The 23,676-nt window shown below is 45.3% G+C and overlaps 2 protein-coding genes across 3 annotated transcripts in view; one reads left to right on the top strand and one right to left on the bottom strand.

Annotated features, from left to right (window-relative positions):
- Nucleotides 1-19,511, bottom strand: part of LOC144479181 (ADP-ribose glycohydrolase OARD1-like) — a 29,243-nt gene extending 9,732 nt beyond the window's left edge. The window contains exons 1-6 of the mRNA XM_078197790.1: nucleotides 19,333-19,511; nucleotides 16,018-16,084; nucleotides 15,197-15,350; nucleotides 12,334-12,392; nucleotides 8,255-8,367; nucleotides 2,244-2,359 (exon numbers count right to left, since the gene is read on the bottom strand). Coding sequence (XP_078053916.1) covers nucleotides 2,244-2,359; nucleotides 8,255-8,367; nucleotides 12,334-12,392; nucleotides 15,197-15,350; nucleotides 16,018-16,062 — 487 coding nt within the window. The 5' untranslated portion in view covers nucleotides 16,063-16,084; nucleotides 19,333-19,511. The remainder of the gene's footprint in view (nucleotides 1-2,243; nucleotides 2,360-8,254; nucleotides 8,368-12,333; nucleotides 12,393-15,196; nucleotides 15,351-16,017; nucleotides 16,085-19,332) is intronic.
- Nucleotides 19,293-23,676, top strand: part of LOC144479184 (uncharacterized) — a 57,084-nt gene continuing 52,700 nt past the window's right edge. Inside the window, exons 1-2 of one of the 2 annotated variants that reach the window (XM_078197795.1) lie at nucleotides 19,293-19,382; nucleotides 23,211-23,318. In XM_078197795.1, coding sequence (XP_078053921.1) covers nucleotides 19,313-19,382; nucleotides 23,211-23,318 — 178 coding nt within the window. In that variant the 5' untranslated portion in view covers nucleotides 19,293-19,312. Of the gene's footprint in view, nucleotides 19,383-23,210; nucleotides 23,319-23,676 lie in introns of those variants that run through there. The other variant, XR_013495480.1, reaches the window with a different exon arrangement.

Genomic DNA, 23,676 nt, shown 5'->3' with positions numbered 1-23,676 from the left:
GTGAAACTCTGCAGGTCCAGGCAGGCTGTGGGGATTACAGATAGTGTGCCATGAACCCAATATCCCGGTTGAGGCCGTCCTCGTGTGTGGGGAACTTGGCTATCAGTCTCTGCTCAGCGACTCTGCGCTGTCGTGTGCGCAAAGATGCAACCAAGACAGAGTCCATGGATTGCTCAACAATCCACCCAGATGTCAAGAAACAATGGGTGGAATTTTCCAACCTTGCTCGTCCCGAAACTGTAAAATCCCGCGAGGTCAATGGACCTTTCCATGGTCCGCCTCTCTCCCGCTCAGATTCCATGGCAGTAAAATTCTGGCCAGCAAGTTAACCAATCTCATTGAAAGTCTGATTCCCTCAATGGATTCCAGTGTTGGCCTTGGAATTCTAACCACAAAAGCCTCAATGACAGCGCACCACGCAGTGTATCAAACCTGTCTCCCAAGACTCTCTTCCCCTGGATTCCAGAACGTGTACTCAAGCACTAACTCAAGCCGTATTTCAGCTCTTTGGAGCAATAGGATTCTGCTTGGCGTGGCCAAAGGGTTACTTATGCTGAAATGGGCCGCAGCATGGAGTCACCAACCTTCTGCTGCCTTTTTGGATCTTCAGGACTTCTCCTGAGCTCTTTGATAGTCAGGGCTTCTCCTGAGCTCTTTGATCGTCAGGGCTTCTCCTGAGCTCTTTGATCGTCAGGGCTTCTCCTGAGCTCTTTGATCGTCAGGGCTTCTCCTGAGCTCTTTGATAGTCAGGGCTTCTCCTGAGCTCTCTCCATTTAGTCTGCCAACTGATCTTTTCTTGCTTTCATCCTCTTTCTCTAATCTTTCTTTTCAACTTAACTGGGACCTCTTCTTGTTCCCTGCCTGAGAATCTTATCCACAATGGTGTTGCCAGTCACAGTCTGGGTTTTCATGCCCATTTTCAGCAGGTGCACTGGGCCACTCCTCAGTCATAAGAAATTAAAATGCTGAATTACACATGCACAGAAACTCCAAGGCCCGTCAAAACTGGAGTTCCTGACCTCTGTCCTGGAGTAGGTTTCTGTAACAAGTTACATCCTGTACACAAGTCAATATCTAAACAGCAGCAATTGTTTAACTTTTAATATTGAAAACTGTAAAAAAAACACTTCACCAAGCCCCAGCTCCATAAACAAGCAAACTCAAATGTTGAGGAAAGTTAATAACTGTAAGACATTAAAGACAAAAAAGAGCAAGTTAATTACACACTTCAACGCAAGAATATCAAATGAACAAATTGGAGATTGCATCAAAAATGGAGACAGAAATTCAGAATGCATAACTCTGAAATAATAAATTCTCAATAACAGAATTTAATCAACAGGCTATAGAAAAAGCAAGCACTCCTGACTTTTTATTAAAAAGATGAATTTTCCCCATAATGAAGTTGAGACCAAGAGTGGAACCTATCTTCTGCTCTCTCCAGTACTGTATTTGGAGGCATTTAAATGAGGCAAGCAAGCTCTTAAATGGACAACGACTGACCACTTCAGGGCCTTTACCCACTCACCCAGCAATGGGTGGGCCAAATGCCATGGGGGAGGGGGGAGAGGGAGGGTCAGCATGGCATGAAAACCTGCGTGGGCTCTCTGTGGTGAGGTTCAAATTCAGATCAAGGAGCCCAGCATCAGGAAGTGGGTGGTAGATCAACAACACACCCTTGCTGCCAAGTCCCCTCTCCATCCCACGGCCCCCAATTGGTGAAATACCTCCTGCTATCACTTATCTCTGGCTTGGGTCGCTCTGGAATCAGGCAACAACCACCACCTTCCCAGTGATGCTGCTGAGAAAATCAGTTGGCCTGATTAGCTGACAACTGTGGGCAGGATTTTCCTCTCCTGGGGAAGGCCCGCCAGTGACCTCTCAGCAGGTCTTCCCCAGAGGAGGCAACGCAAGTCTCTCACCTGCTCTCCTGCCAGGCGAGACCCACTGTTTCCACAAGATTTCATCCCTAGTTTTAAGATGTCAGAAATAAGTATAGTGGAGCTCCGTTGTAACGTGCCCCGATTTAGCGCGAAATCGGATATGATGCGATGGACCCTTTTTTTTGCTCTTTCGATTTAGCACGACCCCGATAACATTCGCGATGACAATTTTGTGGACCCCGACCGTCGCGTTACAATGGGGCTCCACTGTATTTGGTAGCTATAGTTGTTTTCAATGGCAATAATTCAATCGAGTCCTCCTACTTGAGGTAGAAAGCTGCTTCTTAACATGGGAATTACCCTTCGCAGGTGTTTCCTGAGAGTACACGGAGATTTGAATATTAGTGTTCTTAAAGACTTGACGAATTATTGCAGAAACAATGCCCCATTTCAGTTTGTCCAGTCCACATCCGATCCTGTGGAGAAAACAACAATGCCCTTCAGTTGGACTAGTAATTCAGAGACCCAAGGTTATGCCCTGGGAACCTGGGTTCAAATCCCACCACAGCAGATAGTGAAATGCGAATTCAATAAAAATCTGGAGAAGTCAAAGGGTGGTCATAAAAACATTGACAATTTTCATAAAAACCCATCTGGTTCACCAACGTCCTTTAGTGAAAGAGATCGGCTGTCTTTGCTTTGTCTGGTCTACATGGGCCTCCAAATCCACAGCAATGTGGTTGACTCTTAAACGTGCCCTGAAATGGCCTAGAAAGGCACTCAGTTCAAAGGCAATGTGGGATGGGCATTGCTGACGCAGCAACACCCACATCCCATGAATGAATTTTTAAAAAGCAATGCATTCCTGTGGTGAGGCAGAATCCTAAAGCTAATAGACATGATTTAACACTGAAGGTCACAAGTGACAGGAGCAGGAATAGACAATACATCCCTCGAGCCTGCTTTGCCATTTAACACGATCATGGCTGATCATTCTATTCAAGTCCAATTTCCTGCTTGCTCCCCATTTACCTTGAATCCCACAATGATGGAGCATTCACAACCTCCTGGAGTAGAGAATGACAAAGATTCACAATCCTCTGCAATTTTTCCTCATCCTAGTTCTAAATGATAGAACTCTTACCCTATGACTGTGCACCCATGATTCCACTCAGCTTGAGGAAGCCACTTTTCCAAAAAGGTCTGAGGGGTCGGGTATAAGTTGGTCTTGTGGCACGGTGGGAAGTGCCCCTGTCTCTGAGCCAGAAGCTCCAGGTCCAAGTCTCACCTCAGAACTTGAAGGCCAAGGAAGGTGCGTTCATAACATGGCCAACAGGCTGTGTACCAACCTACAAAATCCTCCCAACACATGCCAATGGCAGGCATTAAGAGAGGGAGACACTGCTGGTCAGCCATGCTTGATGCAAGTGGTACCCTCTTAAGCCTCTTGCAGCAGGCTAGCGACTTGTTGTGGGAAAACCCTCTATTGGAATAGATGAAAATATGCCTTCTGCAGTATTAGGTGCAGGGGGAATGAGATGGCATAGAGAATGTGTGCAAGGGGTGAGGGCTGAAGGATCTTTACAGCCCACCTTGGCACACGATGTGGCTGTCTCCAAACTTTTACCCAGCTCAATTGATCGAATACCATCCCACACCCACCCCCCGCAATGAATCCCACCTTTTGGGCACTTTCTCTTGAGGCAGGTGGGCTGAGCAGGGAGTTTTCCCCAACATCTGCTACGCACCGCAAGAATGAAAAGTCGATGAGTTCTTATCTTGCATATTCACCTTGGTGGAACCTTACTGATTGGAAATCCGGGTATGTTACATCTACTGGCTACCTTTTATCCACCTGAATAGTTACATCCTCAATAGTGATATGATGGCATAGTGGCTATCACTGCTGCCTCAGTGCCAGGGACCTGGGTTTGATTCTGGCCTTGGGTCACTGTGTAGAGCTTTTGCACATTCTCCCAATATGTGTGGGTTTCCTCCCGATGCTCCGTTTTCCTCCCCTACTCCAATGATATGCTGGTTAGGTAGATTGGCTATGCTAAATTGCCCCTTGGTGTCAGGGGAACTAGCAGGGTAAATACATGGGGTTAAGAGGATAGGGCCTAGATGGGATTGTTGTCGGTGCAGCCTCAATGGGCCGAATGGCCTACTTCTGCACTGTAGATTCTATGATTCTAAAAAACCTAAAATTTGCCAAAACAGAATTTTCCTTCTGTAAAGCACATTTGTTCTGCCTGATTACACTATGATTTTCTCAGTGCACTGTTAAGACTTCCTTAGTAATAAATTTCAGCAATTTCCCAATAACTGATTTTTTGAAAAGCAGTGTTGCATTTGCTAATATCCAAGCTGCTGGGACTGTTTTGGAGAATTTTGGATAATTAATCAGACCATCCATCCCCGCAGTTACTTCTTCTGGAACCCTGGGAAGTAGGGCATCAAATGGAGGGGATTTGTTGGCTCTTAGAAACAGGAGTAGGCCATTTGCTGCTTCGAGCCTGCTCTGCCCTTCATTATGATCGCGGCGTCTGATCATCCAACTCAATAGCTTGACCCCGCCTTCCCCACCCCTCAAATGTCCTTCGATCTCCCTCGCCCCAAGAACTATATCTAACTCCCCTTTGAAAACATTCAATGTTTTGACCTCAACTGCTTTCTGTGGAAGTGAATTCCATAGGCTTACCATCTGCCTTGCATTTGCCCACTCACTCACTCACTCAGCTTGTCAAAATTACACCGAACCATGGAATCCCTCCAGCGCAGAAGGAGGATGGCCATTCAGCCCATCATGTCTGCACCAACAAACAAGCATCTTATCCAGACCCACCCTCCCCCACCAACGCATCCACTATTTCTAGGTCTGCATCCTTAAGTACACTTGGATGCAGATTATCAGGCCCTGGGATTTAAGGCTGATAAATCCCCATCAATTTCCCCAACACCATTTCTTTACTAATACTCATTTCCTTCAGTTCCTCCCGCTCACTGTGTTCCCCACCATTTCTGGTATGTTATTTGTGTCCTCCTTTGTGAAGGCAGAACCAAAGTATGTATTTAGTTGGTCAGCCATATCCTTGCTCCCCATTATAAATTCCTGCATCACTGTAAGGGATCTACATTGGTCTTCACCAATCTTTTCCTCTTCACATATATACAGAAACTTTTACAGTCAGTTTTTATGTTCTTGGCAAGCTTATTTTCCCCTTAATCAATCCCTTATTCCTCCTTTGAATTCTAAACTGCTTGCAGTCCTCAGCTCTGTTGTTTTCTATTTGGCCAATATGTATGCCTCTTCCTTGGATCTAATACTATCTCTAATTTCGCTTGTAAGCCATGGCTTAGCCATCTTTTGTTTCATTTCTGTGCCAGACAATGATAAACAATTGCTGAAGTTCACCCATGCACTGCTTGAATATTTGCCATTGCCTTTCTATCCCTTTAGGTAACGTTTCCCAGTCCATCATTGTCCTCTAATTTTTCCAATAAGCTTTTCCTCTGCTAATAATGAATAATTTAAGCTTAAGAGCTTCTTGGTTACTCTCCATTTTTGGTATGTAATTGATATCACAGTATTGTTACTGAGCGGGAGATCATTCAGCCCATTGTGTCTGCACCGGCTGTCCAAATGAACATGACTTTGTACCATTCCCCTGCTTGGTTCTCCCGTGTCCTATACACAGTTTCCATTCAAATAACCATCTAATGCCTCGATTGAACCTACCTCCACCGCACTTCCTTGCAGTGCATTCCAGAACCAGTATTTTTTACTGAAGATAGACACACTATTTCAATGCTACTGTTTCCCCTCCCCCCCCCCTCCCTCATTCCGATGATCATTTCTGCTATCTGTACTTCGAAGGAACGAACCTGCCTCCCTTTCATATTCTTGTCAAAAATCTTATCTGGTTTTATATTCCTAGTACACTCTTTCTACATTTATCTTTTTCTCAACCTTTCGATTTGCTAAAACTCTCCCAATGAGGCCAAGTACTATTTTGAGCAATATTACAAGCTTCTTTTAACCTATTATCCTTCACGTCCTGCTAAGTGACAAATTAATCTTTGTTGAGTTTTTGTTTTTTTGATTACAAGTAAAGTTAAAATTTATTTATTAGTCACGAGTAAGGCTTACATTAACACTGCAATGAAGTTACTGTGAAATTCCCCTAGTCGTCAACACTCCGGCACCTGTTCGGGTCAATCCACCTAACCAGCACGTTGTTCAGACTGTGGGAGGAAACCGGAGCACCCGGAGGAAACCCACGCAGACACGGGGAGAACGTGCAAACTCTACACAGACAGTGACCCAAGCTGGGAATTGAACCCAGGCTCCTGGCGCTGTGAGGCAGCGGTGCCAACCCATTATTTATTTGTATTGCATATTTTGAATTGTTTCTTTAAATGTTTCCCTGTTTATTTACCACCATACCTTTTAGTCTATAATCAACCTTAGACAGCTCTCCTCACAAATGTAAACAAAGCCAATTACATAATTCCGATTCTTCTTTGGGACTGGAGTAGGACGCTCAAATTTAATTTGGAATTCAATTGTATTATGATCACATTTTCCCACCAGATCTGCGACAATGACACTAATTAAATCTAATTTAACTCGTTAAACCTAGTTAGTTCCACAATATATTGTTCCAGGAAACTGACTAAAAATATTCCACAAACTCATTGCCCAGACCACCTTTGCTAATTTGATTTATCCAGTCTCCATTAAGATTAAAGGCTGTCATAATTATTGCACTGCCGTTGTTCAAATTATTTCTTGCTTGACACTCCGTTCCGGAGCCAGTAAGTAACTCCCACCTGACCCTAGTTATTTCTAATATCTATCCAAACTGATTCTACTTCCTGATCTCTCTCTCATGACTATTCTTACATTACTCAAGGCTTCTCCTCCTCTTACATTTTGCCTTTCTTTTCAAAATGTTGTGTACCCTGGAATATTTATTTTCCAACTTAGTCACCTTGTAACCATGGGCAGAATTCTGCCACCTGGGGCTAAGTCCCAGGGCAGGAGAAGGGACAGGGAGAGTTTCCTGGGGCAGAGGGCATCAGGTGACCACGTCACATCTTTTGGCCTTGATCATTAATTATGCATTTGGGAGCCTTGCTCCATTTTGTCCGGTGGTGCAGGCTTGATGGCACTCATCCTGCCGTCATATCTGGTTGTCATATTTAAAAAGATGCCCAATGTCGTTGAAAAAGAGGGAGCTCCTTAATGACTGAAGCTGGAAGAGCCATTTGATATATGCCCACCCTTCCTGTATTGTGTTGTTCCAGGGTCCAAGGCCATTGGTGACCTCCATCACAAACACTGGAGGCAGCCCCAGGCCTTAGTCAGGCAAACCCCAACTTTTGCATGCCACCTTTTTGTTTAGCGCATCTTTACACCCACTGGGGGGAAGTGGTGGAAGGATTTTCGAGCTGACTATCAGCCTGTTAAACTGCGTTGTGAACCTTCCTTCCGTGTGCAGCACGTTCTGGTGTTGGATTCAAACCCGGAGCTTCTGGTCCACAGGTAACAGTGTAACCGCTCTGCCAAAGGCTTGTTTTGAACCAGTGTGTATTCTTGCTAGTGCTGCAGAGAATTGGGCATGGGGCTTCAGCTGCATCGCGTTCGTGGAATTCAAATCGATTAGCCCCCAGACCCAATCCCCCATGGCAGATACGGCTGCTATTAAACACCAACGCAAAACTGATTTTGTGAGCCTCCTGTTGGAAGTCTTCCTCCTCCACTCGCCATTGTTCTCACCAGTGACAGCACCAGGGACAATTCTACCCCAGGTTTCTGAAACGGCAATTGGATCCAAGCAATTTAATCTACATTTGTGTCACTCGTTTACCTATCATAACGCCTAGTCCAGAAAGAGCCTTTTTCTTTACACGAACCGTATTCACTGATACGCTATTACTGTTAAACTCGGTTCCCACCTCTGCTCATCTTTAGCCAAATCCCTGCTCTATTGCTTCCAATTCTCCTGTCACCTGATCCCTTTCACTTTGTTTAAAGTCTCTCCTTCCAATCTGCACAATTTCTCTCACCTAGGTTAGTGGCGATATAGAATATATGATGTGATCAGATCAATCTTCAGAGCTTTAGGCTTCAGTGGATTGAAGCCACAGTCTATGGAACCTGCTTTTGGTCAATGTGAATGAACACCATTATTGGTCAACGTCTTTGCCCTCTACACAGTTCAATTAATATGTAAAGTTGTTGCGCTGTGGCTGCATATTTGAAGTACCCAGCGTGTGTTTTTTTTTCTAATGGGGCAAACCAGAAGAAATGATATATTTGATAAATGGAAAAGTGGACAAAACAAATTTAAATTTCCTATTTGTACCTGGGCATTGAGATGTGCGTGACTTCATTATTCAGGCAGTGACTCTTCATGGCCTCCAGGCTGCTCTGCAGACTGTCATAAGTTGGCTTGTGATAGTACTTTTGTTTCGTAATCTACAAATATAAAACCACTTGATATCAACCAAGCAATATTCACAGTTTAAATGCCCTTGTAACTCTCACATAGCATGAGCAATGCAATGATGAGTGGGTATTAAATATTTAGAACCATAGTGCTGAAGGAGGTCATCGAGTCTGCACCGACCAGAATCCCACTCAGGCCCTACCCCCATAACCCTACCTAGTCTCCCTGATACTAAGGGGCAATTTAGCATTGCTAATCCACCTGACCCGCACATCTGTGGAATGTGGGAGGAAACTGGAGCACCTGGAGGAAACACTGGGAGAATGTGCAGACTCCGCACAGTCAGTGACTCAAGCTGGGAATCGAACCAGGGTCCCTGGTGCTGCGAGTTGAAAGGCAAAGCTATTCTGAATAGTTTGACAGTGGTCGGGCATTGCACAAGGTTAACATCTATTTGAACACAGAAGCTGCACTCTTAACAAGTGGCTTTTTGCATTCTTGAAATCGCGAAGTCAGAACCAAAGTAAGATTAAAAGAGATTAATGTGCGTCAGTGAAGCACAACCTACCTTCATATTTTAATTCTACCTATTAGTGTTTGGAAATTTCACACTGAACTGCTTTGGGTGGAGCAATGCTAAACAATGGCATCGTAACCTCTTAGCACAAGTACAGCAAAATGCAGTAAAGCGCCCTGCAGCAATGGAAACTATTCCTCCTCGGCACTCTGCCATACAAATAGTGTGGCAATGCATTATTTTAGGATCATGACATGACTTTAGGACTTCATGCTATTGTCTTGGGTCAATGTTTATCCCTCAACCATCAATAACAGATTTTGAAAGTAAAGACAAAAAATGCTGGATATACTCACCAGACAGGAAGCATCTGTACAGAGAAACAGTTAACATTTCAGGCCAATGACCTGAACTATTAACTTTCTCCAGCATTTCTTGTTTTTATTTCAGATTAAGCCACTCGCTGCAGTTTGGGGATCTTGCTGTGTGCAAATGGGCTACTGTTTTCCCCCACAACAGTAACTACATTTCAAGAAGTATTTAATTGTCCTGAAAGGTATCACACAAATGCAAGACATTTTTCTTTCACTTGTTTTTAAAAAAAAATTCATTTACAGAAATGCAGGTGTTACCAGCTAGGTCAGCATTTATTGCCCATCCCTAGTGGGCCACAAGGTGGTGGTGGTGGGCTGCCTTCTTCAACTGTTGTAGTCGCTGAGGTGTAGGTACACCCACAGTGCTGTTAGGGAGGGAATTTCAGGATTTTGACCCAATTTTGTAACAAAATCTTGGCATTTAGCATAACATTCTAGAAAATCTGCCTGACATTGTGTGAAACAGAGTTCAGGATTGATTAGTACCATGCTCAAAGTGAGCCACTCCTTTGAAGATATGCTGAGGACAACATTGACTGTACAGACCCAAACACGATGGCCGGAGTTCTCCCATCCCGCCTGCCACTGGAATTTTAGCCGGTGGGTTGCGGACAATGTGAAATCCCATTGACAGTCGGACGGGAATTTCTGGCTTTTAGGCCAGCGCGGCTGGAGTATTCCATCCTATGCTTCTACTCAACTGCTAAATACAACATTTGTACAAAAAAAAATTGTACAAAAAGCAACAAAGTCCTTAACAAGCTGGGATTATCATCCATCCACCACACACAAAAATAAAGCAGAGCTGCCCATCAGTAGCTGGCTTTGTCCAGCTGTTGGATTGATTGTTTTTTAAACAAAGGATGTGAGCAGGATAAATTCAACTAAAAAAAAAAATTACTAATGCAAAATTTGTCAGATCGACAAACTAAGGGGAGGCGGGGGAAATACTTTCATTTCCTGATATGGGCAATTTTTAAAATTTCTACAAATTTGCATTGCGCTGCATATTAGAAACTAGAAATAGGCCATTCGGCCCCTCAAGCTTATTCCATATAAAGAACAAAGAAAATTACAGCACAGGAACAGGCCCTTTGGCCCTCCAAGCCTGCACCGACCATGCTGCCCAACTGAACTAAAACCCCCTACCCTTCCGGGGACCGTATAAAGAACAACTTTCCATCTTTTCATTCGATCAGCCAATCTAAATCACAACTCTCTTTACCTACTTTGTTCCATGCCCCTTAATACCTTTCCGAATAAATTTTCAATTGGACCCAAGTCTCAGCTTTCTGTGACTTGGGCACCTTGGCGTCACTTCACTCCTATCGAGTGCTGCCATGGGCAGGGTGGAGCGGAGGTAGGCTTCCAGAGGAAGCGTGGGGTGAGTTCCTAGGGAAGGGAGGGGTGGAGAGCAATGGCAAACTAGAGAGTCTGGTAGGCGAATGTCTCATTGTATGGGGGACAAGACAGGTGGCTCGGATTACAGGAGGGGGCAGGATCAGAGGGGGCATGGGGATGGTAACCAGTGGTGACTCCGATGGGAGGGAATGCACATGGAGATGGATGGTTATCGGGTCCAAGGTAACGGGGCAGGGAGGTTCAAGACTGACAGAGGGGAGAGGAATGCTGATATTGGGTGGGTCAAGGGTGAAGTAGGAAGGTGGGGGGTGACAGGGGGAAGAGTAGATGGTGGTGAAGTGAGTTTGAAAAGGTGACACACGCCATTTTTCAAAACTGACCTTGACTATGCTGTTGGTGAGGTTCCTTGAGGTGGGAGGAGGGTCCTTTTGGTGAGTGAAGTTTAGGGTCAAATTATGAGGCAACAGGATCTCAAAGATGCTCATTTGTGGTGGCCAATTGTTCAGCCCGCATTGAAACAGGTTTGTTCCCAACTCGTGGGGCTCATAAATAAAGATCATAGCAAGGTATGGAGCTGCCATTCATTTTGTGCTATTTGCCATCAGCTGCATCAGGGGCAGGGTTAGAGGGAGGTAGAATGCTTCCCGGGGCACGACTGGTGGAGGGCAGTCAATGCCAAAGCCACCTTTGTGTGTCCCAGGATGTGGTTGCTCACATCTGCCAGTTTCTCCAATACAAGCTGCGGACACTCAAGACTCTGGCAGAGTGATGCAAAATGCTTGGCCTGCAATGAGTGAATGTCTGTCCCTGTGCCCTTTAAATATGGTACCAGGACTTTCGACCCCATGAGACAACGATGGGGTGGCTGACTCCCTGCCCACATTTGCCACAAGATTTGCCATGCTCCCTCAAATTACAGAGTTGAAAAGGGCACGGGTTCACCCACCCTCCCGCCAGCGGAAATCTCGCCGACTTTCCCTCACCACCGGGCTTAGGCCCCAGAGTGGAAAATTCCACCCAACGTTTCAAGTCCAATATGATTTTATTTTCTGAACTGAATTGGGGTGGAAATGCGATGGGTTTTATGCCATTGAAAAAGCAGGTGGGATAAAAAGAAAAGGTCAGGGATAGGTTAGAGGGCGAGGGAGATGAGATGCCATGGGACAAGGCAAAGCGAGTGTTAATGGTAGCAGAAAACAAGCACTGGTGCAGAGTAGATGCTAAATGCAGAATAAAGATCATTTGAAAGCAAAACCACAAGAACAAGATATAGACTGGCACTGGGGGGGAAAATCAAAATAGAGGACAGAATTCATGCTCTGAAGTTGTTGAACTCAATGTTGAGTCCAGATGCAAAACATCTAATCAGGAGATGAAATGCTGTTCCTCTAGCCGGTGTTAGGTTTCACTGGAACATTTAGCAGGCCAAGGACAGAAAAGTGTGTGTGACAGCATGATGGTGAACAGAAATGGCAAGCTACTGGAAAGTCTGAGTCATGCTTGAGGACCAAGTGGAGGTGTTCCACAAGCGATCACCTTGTCTCTGTTCTGTGTCCCCCCCCTCCGTGTCAAGGAGAATGCATGGTGAACAGCAATTACAATCCACTAAATCAAAAGAAGTGCAAGTAACGGAAGGAGTCTTTGGACAATGAGGAGATAAAGGGTTAATATACTTATTCTACATCCTGTGAATTTTAAATTCTTCAAATAAACAATTCCAGTGCCCAAATTCACTTCATTACCAAGTAGTAAATGTATCTTTGCTTGTTCTTCAGCACTGCCGCATCCCCAGTCTTCTTTCCTGCCAAGAAAATCACACCTTAAAAATTGGTCTTTTTAACAGATAATAAATGCCTTGCACGCATGTTACTATTAGATGCTGAAGAGGGGATGGATGAGACGTTTCAAATTACATTAATAAGTGATGATGGATTCAGAGGAAAAAAAAATCAGATTAATGTCTACCTGATTCAACTGCAGAAACAATAAAACTCATTTACTATCTTTACAGTCAGAAACGGGAGAATTCATAATGGGGGATAAAGAAATGGCCGAGGAATTAAATTCGTACTTTGCTTCAGTCTTCACAAAGGAAGACAATGAATAATGTACCAGAGGTTCTGAGAGAAACAAGTTTTAGTGAGGAGCTGAAGGAAATCAGCTTTAGTGGAGAAATGGTTTTGGGGAAATTGATGGGATTGAAGGTGGATAAATCTCCAGGTCCTGATAATCTTCATCCCAGGTAGTGGCCCCGGAAATAGTAGATCCAATGGTGGATAATTTCCAAAATTATTTGGACTCTGGACTGGTTCCTACAGATTGGAGTAGCTAATATCAGCCTACTATTCAAAAAGGGAGGTAGAGAGAAATTAGGGAACTATAGACCAGCAAGCCTAACGTCGGTACTGGGGAAGTTGCGAGAGTCCATTATGAAGGATTTCAGCATTTGGAAGGCAGTGATATAATCAAAGTCAGTATGGATTTACATAAGGGAAATCATTCTTGACAAATCTATTGGAATTCTTTGAGGATATAACTAGTAGAATTGACCGAGGAGAACCAGTGGATGTGGTTTATTTAGACTTCAAGGAGGCTTTTGACCAGGTCTCTCATAACAGACTAATATGTAAAGTTAAACCACATGGGATTGCAAGTAATGTCTTGAGGTGGATAGAAAGCTGGTTAGCAGATAGGAGCAAAGAGTTGGCATAAATGGGTCTTTTTCGGATTGGCAGTCAGTGATTAGTGGGGTTCCACAGGGATCTGTGCTATGACCCCAACTGTTCACATTATATATCAATGATTTGGAAGAAGGAACTGAATGTATTATCTCCAAATGTGCAGATGATACAAAATTGGGTGGAAGGGTGAGCTGTGGGGAGGATGCAGAGATGCTTCAGTGTGATCTGGACAGGCTGAGTGTGTGGACATATGCATGGCAGATGCAGTATAATATGGATAAATGTAAGGTTATCTACTCTGGTAGCAACAATAGGAAGATTATTACTTGAATGGATGTAAATTGAGAGAGGTGGATACTCAGCAAGACCTTGGTGTCCTCTTGCATCAGTCATTGAAAGTAAGCGTGCAGGTACAGCAGGCCGTAAAGAAGGCAAACGTTATGTTGGCCTTCATAGCGAGAGGATTTGAGTATAAGGATAGGGATGTTTTGCTGTAATTGTATAGACATTGGTGAGGTCACATCTGAAGTATTGTGTGCAGTTTTGCTATCCTTATCTGAGGATGTCCTTGCTATAGAGGAAGTACAGTGAAGGTTTACCAGGCTGATTCCTGGGATGGCAGGTCTGTCGTATGGGGAGAGACTAAGTCGGTTAGGATTATATTTACTGGAGTTTAGAAAAGTGAGAGGGATCTCATAGAAACGTATAAAATTCTAACAGGGTTAGATCGGGTAGATTCAGGAAGAATGTTCCCAATGGAGGGAACTAGGGGGTCATAGTTTGAGGATAAAGGGTAAAACTTTTAGAACCGAAGTGAGGAGAAATTTTTCGACACAGTGTAGGTTGAGAGACATGGGGGTCCAGGTAGCTAGATCATTAAAATGTCAAGAATTCATTTTGATCATGGCTGATCAAATTCAATATCCTGATTTCCCCCATCTTCTACACCACCCCCACCTCGTCTTAGCCCCAAGAGCTATATCAACTACATTCTGTAGTAGTGAATTCCACACATTTACCATTCTCTGGGTGAAGAAATTGGTACGGATAATGAAAGAAGTTCATGCAATTAAATCACCGTTATATGTTGAAGACTGAAAAACAAAAGGGGTAGAGGTCATGCCTCAGTGATACAAACCTCTTGCTAGATCACAACTTTTGTCTTAATTCATTCAGGGAATGTGGGCATCACCAGCTAGGCCAGCATTTACTGTCCATTTCTAAATGCTTTTGAGAAGATGGTGGCAAGGCACCTTCTTGAACTGGGGCAGTCCATGTGGTGTACATATACCCACAACGCTGTTAGGAAGGCTGATGTAGCTCCAAGTCGTGGCTTGGAGGGGAACTTGCAGGTAGTAGTGTTCTCATGCATTCGCTAGCCATGTCCTTCTCGAGGGTCAAGGTCATAGCTTTGAGGTGCTATTGAAGGAGTCTTGGTGAGTTGCTGCTGTAGATGGCACACACTGCTCCCACTGTGCTTCAGTGGTGCAAGTCGGTGGAAGAAGTGCCAATCAGGCTGCTTTGTCCTGGATGTGCTCGAGTGTTGTTGGGGTTGCACTCATGCAGGCATGTGCAGAGTATTCCATCACACTCTTGACTTGTGCCTTGTAGATGGTGGACAGACTTTAGGGAGCTAGGAGGCGAGTTGCTCTCAACAGAATTGCCAGCAAACCATTTAAGGTAATTATAGTCATCATTTTAGCAACTTATTTCTGAGGAGAATAGCATAACTATTTTAGGCTTCTGCTAAATTTTTGGGACAATTATATGCATGATTAAATACTGGAGAATGAGCCACACATTCACTTCCGAAAAACCTTGAATGATCTTTTAAGGATTTGGGGTGGAATTAATCCTTTGACAAACGTATGAATTTCAATAATAAAAGTTGATTCACTTTTATTTCTCCAATAACTAATCTTACTCTGACTCAGCAGTTCATTGACGGATTGAAACTTCCTCTTGAATGAGAGCGCTATCCCTGCCCCCATACGACAGTCTTCACTGATGCAGTGGGCCAATGCATTCTGTGCTGGACATTTGAACAGATCACCGGTCACATAACAGATCGCAAAGCTCTGGAATGATTAAAGAAGAAATATTGTTATTTATTACTAAATTTGTAACATTTCCCTTTTCCACCACTATAGCCGCCTTTCCATCCCAACCAGGGTATAAAGTGTCTACTTAAGGGACAGAGTAAAGTACAATCATAGAGGGAGTTTTTTTTGGTTGCGGGAGACAGAGACAGCAGTTTAGAGTACAATTTAAAGTTTATTTATTAGTCGCAAGTAAGGCTTACATTAACATTGCAATCAAGTTACCGTGAAAATCCCCCAGTCGCCACACTCCGGCGCCTGTTCGGGTACACCGAGGGAGAATTTAGCATGGCCAATGCACCTAACCAGCACATCTTTCATACTGTGGGAGGAAACCGGAGCAGACGCGAGGAGAATGTGCAGACTCCACACAGACAGTGACCCAAGCTGGGAATCGAACCCAGGTCCCTGGCACTGAGGCAGCAGTGCTAACCACTGTGCCGCCCACATTAACTAAACAATATTTTCTTAGGCAATGTTGCTTATAGTTTGTTTGTTACAGTGAAAGTCCCAAATCTTGTCTTGCAATTACCTTATGTTGGTCATCAGGAATCAAATTCCTTTTTGAACATTATCACTCGCTACTGGTATCGTAACACACAAATAAGCATGATATGGTCTTGCTCAGTGATAATCACATACTTACATGTCCCTCTAGTGGTCTGACTATAGAACATGCCATTTTGTTCATTTCAGTTCCTTTGTGCTTCCTGCTAAAACAGAGCAAAATGAATGTACTTTTAACTACAACATTTTCCTCCATCTATTACCACCTTCTGCCACTGGCTTTCTGTAATATTGTTTCCTCACAACCTAGCACAAGAGGTGAATTGTTCTACTCCAGTTCATCTCTCCACTATTATGACAGTGCCTTCAGCTGCATAAGACCCAAGCTCTGAATCTTCTTCCCCAAACCTCCTCCTTTAGGCTACTAAAAATCCTACCACTCTGACCAAATTATTGGTCACTTCTCCCAAAACCTCAAGTGATTTGTCTAATTTATGCTACTGTGAACTGCCTTGGGATATGCAACAATGTTAAAGGTGCTATACCAATGTAGCTTGCTGTACACTTACCCAATGAGATCTCCAGTTTGCCCCCTCGTGTGAGAAAGTGCACATTTGCTTGGACTTCACACAAACAGATTTACATTGGAAGCTTCAAAATAAAGAATCACAAATGCAAAGCTGCCCTCGATCTCTGTAAAGAAGGCATACTATAGCCCCCCCCCCCCCCCCCCCCCCCTTGCAAAAGGCACATTTCAGATCTTAGGTAAGTAAGAGCAGCCAATTCATATTGGTTGAGGAATAGACACGGATAAAGGTAAAATGACTCATCTGCATTTTGATCAGAATGACAGAATCATTTACATGCACCTCAGGCCAATGTTTACCCATCTTGCACAGGTAAAGGAGGATTGAGAATTCGCTAGTCCAGCAGGATCCAACACAACTTTTGCCGTGGTCCGTCGAGTGAGACTTGAATTCTTCTGACTAAAAGTTCAAGTGCTGCCACCAAGTCAAAACAACATTAAGGCGTAATGAAGGAGTCGTACCCATTAACAGCCGCATGCATCAAGCATGGGGAGAGGGGAACAAGTAGAACACATGGTCAAGAAGAAAAACAGAGAAAAGGGGAAATGAAAAGCCATAAAAAGTGGAAGCAGCTAGGTTTAACATCTGGGACGAGGAAGAAGAAAATTACAAGGAGAATGCCAGAATTATGTAGTGATTGAAAGTGGAAACACCATTTTGAATGGGAAAGGGGCGGAAAGAGAGTTGACAGCTCACCAATACCTTCTCTAGGGCAAACTGGAATGGGTAATATTGGTGGCTTAGCCACCGTCACCCCTACCTTGTGAAAGAATAAAAATGAAAAGAAATGGTTTATAGGGGAATGGAATGCCAATAATTTGGAGTGGGGGTGGTTGAAGAGAGGCATTAAAAGCCAGGAGATTTTAAAGAAAGTCTGAAAGGAAGGGGAATTGGAGTTTCTTAAATCGGGGCAGGTGAAGATTGATGCTTTGAGTGTAATGCAAGAAAGGTGAAAATCCATTTTAGATTGCCTTTAAATATCTAACAATTGTGAAGTTTAAAAACAGAAGTTTATCCAAATTATTCAACTAAAAGGCAGACTTATATTTATAAAGTACCATTCACAATAATCAGACCTGATTAAGTGCATTATTGTTTGAAGTACAGTCAATTAGAAATCATAGAAACCCTACAGTGCAGATGGAGGCCATTCGGCCCATTGAGTCTGCACTGACAACAATCCCACCCAGGCCCTTTCCCCGTAACTCCACATATTTACCCCACTAATCCCTCGAACCTACGCATCCCAGGACACTAAGGGGCAATTTAACATGGCCAATCAACATAACCCACTCATCTTTGGGCTGTGGGAGGAAACCGGAGTACCATGCAGACACAAGGAGAATGTGCAAACTCCACACAGACAGTGGCCCAAGCTGGGAGTCGAACCCAGATCCCTGGCGCTGAGGCATCAGTGCTAACCACCATGCATGCCACCCTTGTATTGTGATAATTGAGGAAGAAAGATTCCCTTGGGCCACAGCAAGAAATGCTTCACGGGCTTATTTACATCTTTGTTTTAAATGCAGTATCAAGTACACTTCTCATTTTTGGCCAAGTCTTTGTTGTTTCGGGCGGTTCCCCTCCTTTTGGGAGCTGCCTCCTTTTAAAGGGCGGCACGGTAGCACAGTAGTTAGCACTGCTGCTTCACAGCTCCAGGGTCCCGGGTTCGATTCCCGGCTCGGGTCACTGTCTGTGTGGAGTTTGCACATTCTCCTCGTGTCTGCGTGGGTTTTCTCCGGGTGCTCCGGTTTCCTCCCACTGTCCAAAGATGTGCGGGTTAGGTTGATTGGCCAGGTTAAAGATTGCCCCTTAGAGTACTGGGATGCGTAGGTTAGAGGGGTTAGCGGGTTAAAAAAAAAGGATTAGCGGGTAGGGCCTGGGTGGGATTGTGGTCGGTGCAGACTCGATGGGCCGAATGGCCTCCTTCTGCACTGTAGGGTTTAAAAAAAATAATTTGTCCCTTAGTTCATTTGATTTAGTTTACTTGGTTAGTCAAAAAGATTGAAGTGGGTGGCTCCGGTCTAGGTGCATTGCCCATTGAGAGAGCTGGCACACCCGATATGGGGTGCAACATCTCGTCTTGTCAGCTTGAATCTGGTTTGTCTCCCTTGTGGGGACCATGAATCAGATTCATTTAGATTTTGAATTTTGGAGCAAGGAAGGAATAGATTTGGATTTGCCTGGTCCACTCTGAGCATTGGCTTTGTAACTTTAGAGAATGGAGTGGAAAAAATTATTTAAAATTCCGAGTACACTTCTACCGTTTGAGTTACATCATAAGCTGTTAATCAGGACCATTCTGGAATGGTGGCATTAGCACGCTTGTTTGCTGGAGTTGGTCTCCACACTGGGAGATTATGTTCACCAATATCGAGGCAGTGTCTGTGGCCAAGATTGGATGATTTTAGTACAAAAAGCTGCACTTAATAAAACAAATTCTGACTGAGCCGCGGGAATGGTTTCAGTGGGAGTTGGCGCCAGGCTCTGTCTCACAGCCTCTGCCTGACTGGCATTTAGTGTCGGAGGATGTTTAATCCGACCGCCCGCAGCGCGGCCAGAGGGCCCGGTTACCCTGGCAACAGGCACCAAGAGTGCGCGGGTCGCCTCGAGCCGGGCCTTCTCCTTCTCCCTCTCCTCACGGCCGGGACCCGGGTCCTCTCCTCACGGCCGGGACCCGGGTCCTCTCCTCACGGCCGGGACCCGGGTCTTCTCCTCACCCCCCCCCCCCCCCCGGGGCCGGGCCTTCTCCTCACCCCCCCGGGCCTTCTCCTCACCCCCCCGGGCCCGGGCCTTCTCCTCACCCCATTACCCCCAGGCTAGAACCTCTCCTCACACCGTTACCCCATGCAAGCCCGGGGCCTCACCCTGTTACTCGGTTCCGGGCCGGAGTTTCTCTCTCTCTCTCTCTCTCCGGGTGAGTAAAGCCTCAGGAAGAAGCTGCAGCCTCGGTATCCGGGTCACATGCTGGGGAGGTCCGGTACAATTAGCGCGAAACCAGTTCAATTACCCACAGCAGGACAGGGCTGCCTGAGTGTGTGGCCATGGTGTGGAGATGGTTGGACCGGGGTAAACACAGTAAGAATAAGTGTGTGGCTGCAGAGAACTGCTGATAATGCCAATGTGTGCTGTGTAGATGCAGTTCCTCGTTAGTATAGTGCTTAGTATCCCCGACTGTCACGCAGGAGACGGGGTTCAATTCCCTGACAGGGAGCTGTGAAGTTTGATGGGGTGACATGGTGGCATAGTGGTTAGCACTGCTGCCTCACAGTGCCATGAACCCGGGTTTGATTCCCAGCTTGGGTCACTGTTTGCGTGAAGTTTGCACATTCTCCCTGTTTCTGTGTGGGTTTCCTCCGGATGTCCCAGTTTCCTCCCGCAGTCCAAAAGATGTGCTGGTTAGGTTCATTGGCCATGCTAAATTCTCCCCCGGTGTACCTGAACAGGTACCGGAGTGTGGCGACTAGGGGATTTTCACAGTAATTTCATTGCAGTGTTAACGTAAGCCCACTTGTGACACTAGTAAATGAAAAGAAAATCTGGGGCAGGTGATGCTTGAAGGGTTAGGCAAGCGGGTAGTTTGAGATTGATATGCTCCTTCTGACGCCTTGACTTTGCTTCTGCATGTTCCCAACAAGTTCATGAATTTGGTGCCTTCTCGAATAAAGTTTCTCCATTTTGGTTACTCACAAGCCAGGGTCTCCCACGTGGGTTTCCTCCCACAGTCCAAAGATGTGCAGGTTAGGTTGATTGGCCATGCTAAAATTGCACCTTAGTGTCCTTAGATGCGTAGGTTAGAGGGATTAGTGGGTAAATATGTAGGGATAAGGGGGTAGGGCCTGGGTGGGATTGTGGTCGGTGCAGACTCGATGGGCCAAATGGCCTCTTTCTGCACTGTAGGGTTTCTATGTTTCTATGTGTCAGCAGGTATGTTTAACCTCTTCATGGATGCTTTGAGGACGTCCATAAAGTGTTTCTGCTGTCTTCATGTGAGTCTTCTGTCGCGACTGAGTTCAGAGTAGAGCAATTACTTCAGGAGTCTGGTTTCAGGCACATGAACAACATGTCCTGTCCAGCAGAGCTGATTTTGAATTATTAGAACCTCGATGCTGAACCAGTTGGCTCTGGACAGGAGACTGCTGTTGGGCCGCCTTTATTGCTACTGAATTTGGAGGATCCTGAGAAGACAGACTGGTGGTAGTTCTCCAGCGTTTTTAAGTGACTGCTGTCATTGCCCAAGTCTCTGAAGCTTATAGGAGCTTGGGGATCACTGCTGCTGAGTAAACCTGCGACCAGCATTACAGCAGTATTGGTTTACCCACAGGACTGCTTCTGGCCTCTAGTGGAAAGTCCAGAACCGTGGTATTCAGTCAGAAAATAGTAAGGGTTAACTGAAATATTGGGAAATTTTAATCAGGGTGCAAGTACAATTTAAAAAAAAATACTTATAGATTCATTATGATTTAATTCTTCAAAAAGATAGCCTGTTAAAACACAAAAACTGATTCCAAAACATAAACATATGAGTTACAATAAAAATACATAAATATCGCATCTTATCTTTATTTTGTTGTTGATGGGTAGGACCTATCAGATTCTGCATTATTTTGTTAATGGTTGCTGGTCCTTTTGAAATTGCAAGCTAAGATGCTGGTCCAAGTATATATATATGGCTCACTCAGATTCTGCTATTCTTTATGAATTTTAAATTGCTGGAAGTTGCTTTGTATAGATATGTAAACCCAAACATTGATAGAATCTTTTTGGTCCAGGAAGCTATATAAGACCCTCGTCAGACCCCACTCAGTCTGGTCGCCTCACTATAGGAAGGATGTGGAAAAGATTGAAAGGGTGCAGAGGAGATTTGCAAGGATGTTGCCTGGATTGAGTGGCATGCCTTATGAGGATAGGCTGAGCGAGCTCGGTCTTTTCTCCTTGGAGAGATGAAGGATGAGAGGAGACCTAATAGAGGTGTATAAGATGTTGAGAGGCATAGATCAGGTGGACTCTCAGAGGCTTTTTCCCAGGGTGGAAATGTCTGCTACGAGAGGACACAGGTTTAGGGTGCTGGGGGGTAGGTACAGGGGAGATGTTAGGGGTACGTTTTTCACACAGAGGGTGGTGGGTGAGTGGAGTCGGCTGCCGTCAGTGGTGGTGGAGGCGAACTCAATAGGGTCTTTTAAGAGACTCCTGGATGAGTACATGGAGCGTAATTGGATGGAGGGTTATAGGTAGGTCTAGAAGGTAGGGATGTGTTCGGCACAACTTGTGGGCCGAAGGGCCTGTTTGTGCTGTAGTTTTTCTATGTTTCTATAACAGAGAAGGGTATTGTTCTGCAAACATTTTCCAAAATAATAACAGAAAATGCTGGAAAATCTCGGCAGGTCTGATAACACGTGTGGAGAGAGAATAGAGCCAAGGTTTTGAGTCAGAGCTCTGATGAAGGGTCATCCTGACTCAAAACATTGGGCCTGATTCTCCCATCGCGACCTGAAACTTTCCTGGCGGGTCCGGTCGGGAGAATCACTTCGTCAGCCTTTTTCCGGGATTTGCTCAAGCGCCGGGAACGCATGCGCATCCTCCAGAGCTGAAGAACAGTCAGAGTCCAGACCACCCTGGAAACCGGCAGGAAGACAGGTAAGTGATTAGAATCTTTTAAAAATATGTTTTGCATGTGATTATCAGGAACTTGCCGGGCCCGATTGAATCACCCGCCCCGCCGGAATGAAGTGGGGGGGGCAATTGGGCTCCCCAGGGGGTTGGGCAGTGGAGGGGGTGGTGCCCCCTGGGCATAGGCACCATGGCAGTGCCAGCCAAGGGGCAAAGTGGGCAGTGCCAAGAGAGTGGGCCTATTGTGGGTGGAGCATTGGGGCGATCAGTGGGGCTGGGGGGAGGCCAGCGATCAGGACGGGCATGGGGGGCGGGGTGTGGTCTGCCGGGGGAGGGGGGGGTTGCCTGCCTGCCTCCCCGGGGAAGGGTCTGACCCTTGGGGTGGGGAGGGAGTGGGGAATTCGCCACTGCTGGGGCGGGGTGGGGGCTGGACATCGGTGTGCTCCGGGGGGGTTGGTTGGGGCTGGCCCGGGAATTATCGTGGGGTTCGCGATCAGGCCGTGGGCGGGGTGGGGGTGGGGGGCTGGAGGGGCAGCAGTGCAGGGGTCCCGTGCTGGCCAGTGATTGAGCTGCCCAGCAAACAGGGAGACTGACAGATCGGGACCACCGCATGCGCAGAGTTCCGGAGCTGTCAGACTCTGGTGTGAATGGGCCCCCCCATCCCCCGGGTTTTTAATGAGATTCCCGATTGTGAACTCGACATTGCCACAGAGTGCGGAGATTCAGGTCTAAAGCTGTACTGGGAAAACAGTCGTGATCTGGAACAGTTTTCCCACCAATTCAGCACGTTTGAGAGAATCACCCCCTGTTGTCTCTATTCTCCCTCCACAGAGGCTGTCAGACCTGAGATTTTCCAGCATTTTCTGTTTTTGTTTCAGATTCCAGCATCCACAAAATTTTGCATTTTCTCGAACTCAGTTACATTCCCCAGTTTAGCTTTCTCTTCGAATGTACCTTACAGTCCCAAATCTTGCTGCAAGTCAATCCATTCATTTTTAAATATCCCGTTTCATAGCCAAGAATACTTAGTTCTGACACATCTTTGATTGACATTACTCATGGATTTTCAATGAGACGGAAAGGATGGTTAAAAGCGTTTATAGTTCTGTATTCTGTAAAGTATTTTTTTCTTCAGGTGGGTCAACAATTGGATGCAACATGTCACATTTCTTCTTCTGGATTATCATGAATGAGGGGATGGATGTTTGGAAAAGCTTGTGGAATCCTGAATTGAAATTTCAAGGTACACCTTGGGTTCCTCTGCAGATGCAAAATTCTGCTAGCCATCTGGGTTATTAATTTATTTTCTCCCTGCAGATCAGTTTAAATGGTGTTAACATCTCAGTAATGGAAAATTGCATTTTTTGGTACCAGAAATCAACCTTGTGTAGCTCAGGATAACTTGCACCACTTTCAGCGGGGAAAAAAAATAAACTTCAAGGTGAAGCTTGAGGAATCTTTCCAGGACTTAACCTCTACTGAGCCAAAGAACCTCTGAATGATGAAGGATGTCTCCATACTGGGAATCAATAATAGATATTCCCAGATAGTATAATGATTGAGTTCTGGCACTTGAATATAGACAACAACATGGATGACCT

The sequence above is a fragment of the Mustelus asterias genome, chromosome 25 (assembly GCF_964213995.1).
Source record: "Mustelus asterias chromosome 25, sMusAst1.hap1.1, whole genome shotgun sequence".
NCBI lineage: Eukaryota > Metazoa > Chordata > Chondrichthyes > Carcharhiniformes > Triakidae > Mustelus > Mustelus asterias.
The sequence above is the reverse complement of the archived record's forward strand: the minus strand, read 5'-3'. Positions and strand labels throughout refer to the sequence as shown.